General features: G+C 39.2%; 1 protein-coding gene across 1 annotated transcript; it reads left to right on the top strand.

The window, feature by feature from the left end:
* Positions 1–574: 574 nt before the first annotated feature.
* Positions 575–6428, top strand: rec114 (REC114 meiotic recombination protein; the record flags this gene model as incomplete). Its single annotated transcript, XM_079160625.1, has 6 exons — positions 575–649; positions 1489–1578; positions 4502–4585; positions 4837–5010; positions 6033–6107; positions 6264–6428. 6 exons carry the CDS (start codon positions 575–577, stop codon positions 6426–6428), a joined length of 663 nt encoding a protein of 220 aa, XP_079016751.1.
* Positions 6429–6852: the final 424 nt, after the last annotated feature.

The following is a 6852-nucleotide window of genomic DNA, read 5'->3' on the forward strand; positions in this document are numbered from 1 at the left end:
AAAGCAAGTGGTCGCCTTGCTCTTGTTACACAGTGACATTTCAAAACTGTTCATTCAATACCAAATTTCCTTACCACTATTAGATATTATACTGTATAATATATAGGTGGTGTAGTACAATAAGCTTGCAGTCACATTTTCAAGAGGCTGGATATGCTTTCTATTGCACATAAAACTAGCCTTCTTCATAACGTCACTGGGCAACAACTGTATCATCCCTACAATGTGTATTCCAGGATTCCTTTTTTTGATTAGCACTACCAACCGGGCCCCAACTATTGTCAACAGTAGTTTTATAGATACTCTGTAAATATCTATAGATTTGCTTATCAAATTCAAATGGATCTTTGTTGCCTAATGTTGCCAAAGCATCAAATTGCACAGAGATGCAGTCTGTCTAGTCATCTAACGATGCAGAAGTGTTTTGTAGTCATTTTGGGTAAAACAGGCGCGTGAGGTCGCACGTTGCACGTTAATTTAGACGCGACCAGACTCGCCCACTTACACTATTTGTAGCACACTGTTGGTTAGCTAGAAAACTTATCGACCAAAAACTTCTCCAACGTTACTGGAAATGGCCACCAGTCAGGCATGGAGGTTGAAACGTTATGCACGTTTCCGTCGAGGCTCGGGGGGAAAGCCTTGGAAGGTAAATTACATTTAACGTTAAAGTTACTGGACTTCATACTAGCTAGCTAAGATGAGCTAAAGCTAGTTTTCCTGCTGAGCTAACGTTAGCGTCTCTAGCTAAGATGAGCTAAAGCTAGTTTTCCTGCTGAGCTAACGTTAGCGTCTCTAGCTAAGATGAGCTAAAGCTAGTTTTCCTACTGAGCTAACGTTAGCGTCTCTTGTATCGTCTTTATATAGCCTCCCCAGTTGAAGGGCTATATTTAGGCTATTACTGTTGTGTGTTACAAGTTTTATCTAAAGATAAATGTTTCAATATAAAAATAAGGGACTTTGAATTTGTTAGTCAAAGCACATGGAGAGTTTCACATGCTTCAAGTAAAACATATACTGTAAAACTCCCTTATTGTAGCTTTGGATGAATGCATTAGCTAAATAAATGTAAAACCATTTTTAAATATCAGAATAAACAAATGCATTATGAATCTATGACCACTACCGTAGAGACTTGTACACTTTTCAAACTATTTGCTGACTATGGACTTGTGGAAGTCTGTATTGCCTGCTAATGTCAAACACAATCAGGTGACGTCATTTTTACAGTTGCCATTTATCCGAGTAGTGTTTTCAGCTGTGAGCTGGGAATGCAGAGATTTAGTGACGCCTTTGTGTCCTGTAACACATTTTGAAGGTCTAGCTTTAAGGATTGTGGTTTTGTCTTAAACAATATCACACACACACACGTTGGTTTTAATCAAAAACCCTCCAACATGAATAGATTCACCTATCATGAGTTGATCAGGAAAAGTAATTACTCACTTCAACTTTGCACCAGCTAATATTCTCTTTTCTTTACACCAGATATTTGAGGCAAATGGCAACAAACAACAAATGTTCCTCACAGTTGTGGAATCTGGATACTTGCTGGTATTGCAAGGACAGGACAGCTTGGTAAGAAGACCGTGTGGCTAGATTTACCATTTCACTTCATGATATGCACACAACACCTGGAGACTAAGCCTTATTTTCTAGCTCCAGTCTTATGAATGTGAACTGTAGAACCATATTATCTTTCAAATGGATGTTATGAATTCATTGTGATTCCTACCCTTCAGGATAAAAAGGAAACATACAAAGAGACCTCTGTTTTGGGTTTCAATATGATATATATATGTTCTGTATGATTAATAAGAGATACAATTAACTACATCAATTCAACATGATTGTGGTTCAAAATATCATGAGCATAGGTTATTTAAATGTTGACAAAATTAAAGTAGACTTACTGTAGTCTTGTGAATACAGAGAAATCATACTTTTTAAATTTGTGTACCGTCACAATTCGGAAATAGCAGATTTGGACCCAAATACTGATCATGAGGCAGCAAGTGGTGTGCAATGATTTAATGACAGATAATAAACTTACTGATGCAGTCCAAAAACAGGCAGGCAACAGAGGCAAATACAAATAGGAACACTAAAACATCTGAAAGCTAACACGAGTAACTTCTCACCAGGAGAGACGACGAACTGACACACAGACTAAATCCACAAGGAGAGCAGAGAACAGGAAACAGACAAAACTGTGCTGTACATCAATTCATTGTGGATGTTCACTTCCAGAGTTCTAGCTCATAAGACCATAACAATTCCACTCTGGACTGAAGCAGGTGTCATTGAAGGAAACACTGCGTTGCATAGGTGTTGCGCTGCACCTTTACTTGAAGCTCTGCAATTCAAAAAAGAAATTGTTGCTTTTGGGAAAGTACTTGAAATCCTTTAAGGCTGCAGCTGTGATTGTCATGCTCTGACACTAGCAATCTGAAGTATGTCACAGTTTTATTACTGGTTGCCCTCCCCCATATGGAGGTAACATTGAATATGGATTATATTAAATATTAGCAGTGCTGCTCCAAATTTGACAGTCCTGGATGGGACGTGACTGCTCTGCCACGCTCTTCAAAGAGTGTACATGTGTCAGGGACCTCTACATTTTAGCTTCCGTGTTCATTTGTATGCTGTGTTTTTACGAAGGCTTCTCTGTGAATATAAAGAAGTCAACAATCTATATGTTAATGTAAAGACAGTAAAAGTATTTTTTCAATTACACCTTTCACAAAATGATGAAAGGAAAAAGTGCTCGATTCTCTCAGCAGATTTTCTGGGATGTAAATCTGTAAAACAGAAATCTGCTTTCCGGCTAAAAGGCTTCGATTGAAGGCCTTATGAAATATTCTGCTGAAGAGCATGACATTTCTGCTCAAATCTGATGGCATTTGATCACATTGTTTTGGTTGGGTCACGCCAAATGTCCCTCAGAACTTTTTGGGTTACAGGTTCAAAATCAGTAATATTATTTGGAAAATGTTAATGTTCAGGCTCACATAAAGCTAAAACGCTCTTCAGCTTTTTGTTCAGATTTTAAAATATTATATGTGGTAGACAGAGTTTACCTGCCTCGATTCAATTTCTATTTTACATGACATGTGTTGCCCTCTTCGAACAGTGGTTTGTTGCTAACCTGGGCACAGCAGAGTGACATGTACATCTTAATTGGTCAATACCAGTTGTGGACAATCAGGTGAAGAAATAAATGACCAAAGTCACAACCACAAATAATAGGCTTAAGCAGGTAACTCTTATCTATAGGTGTGCTACACTGCAGAAGTAAGCCAGCAACATTGTAAAAGTAGGACATGATAACATACTCATTATTGTGGCCTTTAGACATAAATTAGTGAACTTCCTTCCCTACAGACAACATAAATGTGACGGACTACTCAATGTCTCATTAATGGAGTTCTGGCAGGTGACACAACTATCTTGCTGCCAGATATTCAGGTCAGACTGCAGAGAGCTTTCACCGAGGATGATGGACTGGTCTGTTAGATTGGTGCAGTGAAGCTTCGGCCTATATGCTTCATGATAAAGTCTGAAGGAGACATTTGGAATAGTTTTTGGAACACTACTGGAAGTATGAAACGTCGTTCCTCCAATAGATATTCCCTCATTTGGTGTTTCGATGATGGTGGTCGAGAGCACTGGTCAAAATACTCAAATGTCTCTAACTGGGTTGGGAGCTGAATGACTTTAAATACGATTCACATCATTTTCATATTCCTCAAACCATTTAGTGACACCCCCCCCCCCCCCCCCCCCCCCCCTGCCTTGTCTGGAAACATCTACATTTGATAGATTTCTACACACATTTATTCAGATTATTCCTTTACTTAATTGCAAACTGTACAGTTGGTCACCTACATTTGCATTTGAATGAAAATTCAAATCCAATGTGTTTTCCTAATTGATATGTAATAAAGCATTTGAATATCCCACAGAAAACAAGCGTATCCAATAAAAAAATCACGAGTCTGTCTTAATTATATACTTACTTGTTTTGCATTGAAACCAGAGACACTTGGGTGAGCTTACTATTACTAAATTACTAAGCTTTATAATGCTATCAGTTTAAAATATGTGTTATGACTTCCTGCATGGTGCAGTGCCATTATTCAGAGGAATGTCCTGTTGATATACCTACATTGTTATTTTCAAAGTCTAAAAAAAAGCACATTTAACAAAATATGCTGATCACACTACACACTATTAGGCTATTGTTGTTTAATGTGCTTGTTTGATTCCCTGCGTGAAAAAGCTTCCGTAAGCCTCAAAGCTGAGGCTCGCAGGTTATTAAGCAAATAGAGACCCCTGCAGACAGTTTTAGGTAACCATTTTAGAATGGAGTGGGAAAATGAAGTTGCTTTTACATGGAGCAGTACAAAAGAAGACAATTATACATTCCTGAAAATATCCCCGAAATATTTAGTTTCCTGTCCTGGCTGCTGAAACCGTTTGTTCTCTTGTCTTTCCTCAGGATACAATCCCTTTGCTCTGTGGATCCGATTTTATCAAAGTACACCAGAAATCTGATAACCTGATGTTTCGATATACTGTGATGGTGAGTCTTGAGATGCATTTCAATCCCACTTTCGCTAGTATTTTCTCCAGTCCAGACATTTATTACACTATAACTAAATAAAAAACGACGACTAATAGTCTAGATCTGGATTTTATGTCTTTTTTTTAATACTGTTTATTCAGGTACTGTGGCATTGCGTGAACATTGCATTTGCATGTCTCCTTGTGTAGAAAATGGTGTTTTCATTGGCACAACTCAGATTGACAAACACAGATTGTGTAATTTTGCAGGGAGAGAGCCGCATGATGAGGATGCAGTTTGATGGAAGTAGCCGGGCCGAGGCAATTAAGGAGTGTTCAAGTGCTCTGGAAAAACTGACGGAGTACACGTCTGTCACCACTCTGGATGACACCCCATTGCCCCCCAATCAGTCCCCCGCTGAGGCCTCTGCAGCAGTGATGCAGGTTTCCCACTTTACAATTTAGTAAATCAAATGTCTATATTGTAACCAGCACTTACACCCAGTTAATCTGTTTGTATGTTTAAAATGAAACCTGGCCTGAAATGACCGATGTGGTGACTTGAGTCTGGTTCATGGCTGTACAGTATCACTGATCTCATATGTCACCATTTATCGTACAGTATTTTGTGAATTTATAAAGTATCTCAGCATAATTTGAAGTGCCATAATTAAAGTTTTATAGTCCGTACTGATTGCTTAATCAACAGTATCGCGCTTCAGTGCTGTGGTCAGCTTCGGCAGCAGTGGCCATGTTATCCTCACTAGATGGCGCTATCTACAACACTGTCTTATCCTTAGAGGTGACATTACAGCTACAGTAGGTCGACTGAGATAGAGAATACCTTGTACATGAATCAGTAGCCAATCACAATACAATATATGGTGGCGAATACAGCGTGTCCCACCCTAAACACACACGCACAGACAGGAATGTAGGATAATAATATAATTAATTAACCTCTTTTAACCACCGAAGAAATTGGTTCTTTTTGCCTTTAACAGTCAAATTGTTGATTATTAAGACAAACGCTTTTGTCTGAAAGCTAATAACAAACAACAATATAACATGCCAGCATTTAACCAGTTGAAGTTTACACTATAGGGGTGAGATTGTTGGTGCTGTATCATACAATTCTCCTTCATTTCAGTAGCAGCCTTTTGTTTACTTCTTAAACTTGAAAACACTCAACGCATACGTTTAATTAGTGTCTGGATACTGAGTAGAACTTGGACCCAGCCAGCTGGTTTACTGCATCTAACATGAAGGACAGAGGATCGGACTCTGCCGTGGGTTTGAATGTGACCTTTAGTGAACAGACCCACTGAAGGAGTTCACAGAGCACATGAAAGGACTTTGAGGGGTGGTTGTGTTTCAATTAGTAATGAAGCCATTGATTGGCCTCTTAACCCTGTGGAGTCATGCTGGGTTGGTCAAATCTTTTTCTTCTTCTTGTGTGTCAGCAGACTTGTCAGGGAAAGGCTGTGGAAGTTGATCCCGAGGTTGTCCTAGGATCATTGTCCATCAAGCGTCTTACCCAGGTAGTGACTGTAACAACATTGAACATCCTCTGTGCAACATATTACTTGCAATTTTGTGTAACTTTAACTAACGTGCATTAATGTGTTTTTTTTACTTCATGAGATGCAGGGTGTTCAGTTCATTTACTTTTTCAGTATGTGTTGGACCCTCCACAGCACATGTTGGGAGAGACTGCTGTGACTCTACCTCGAGTATATTGCCACGGCTCTTTGGCACAAGGTGACTTGGGGCCCGTCCTGCGTATTTGTCTGCTGGATCCCAGCTTTCCTGCATTCGTGGAGAAAGTGGAAGGGGAGCTGAGGAAACTGCTTCAAGAGTGAAGAATCTCAACAAACGCTGAAGGCAGAAAGGTCAATACAGTGTGATTTTGGTATAGTTCGTGTAGGCAGTGCCTCTTGGCGTTGGAATGTTTCCTGCTTGTTTAAAATGTTACACATTGGTTGTTATTGTGTATTATGTAGCCTGAAGACGATGCTTTGATGGTTTGAAATGCAGGTGATTAAAGGAAGAACTTGCAAAGCAATACAAATCTGGATTCAATTTTACATTTTTTATTCAGAAAAAAAAATATTGGTCTCACTCATAAGTTTGATCGTGGCTATATACTCTGGTCCCTCTTTTCTCACCTTAATGCAGGTCCATTTCCACCGCAACACACATGGATACATCGTATTGAAAGAGGAGTCATGCAGCTACAGCAGTGAATTTTGCTATGCCAGCTTCCAAGTGATCCCACAATATTAA

Source organism: Pholis gunnellus, assembly GCF_910591455.1.
Source record: "Pholis gunnellus genome assembly, chromosome: 1".
Taxonomy (NCBI): domain Eukaryota; kingdom Metazoa; phylum Chordata; class Actinopteri; order Perciformes; family Pholidae; genus Pholis; species Pholis gunnellus.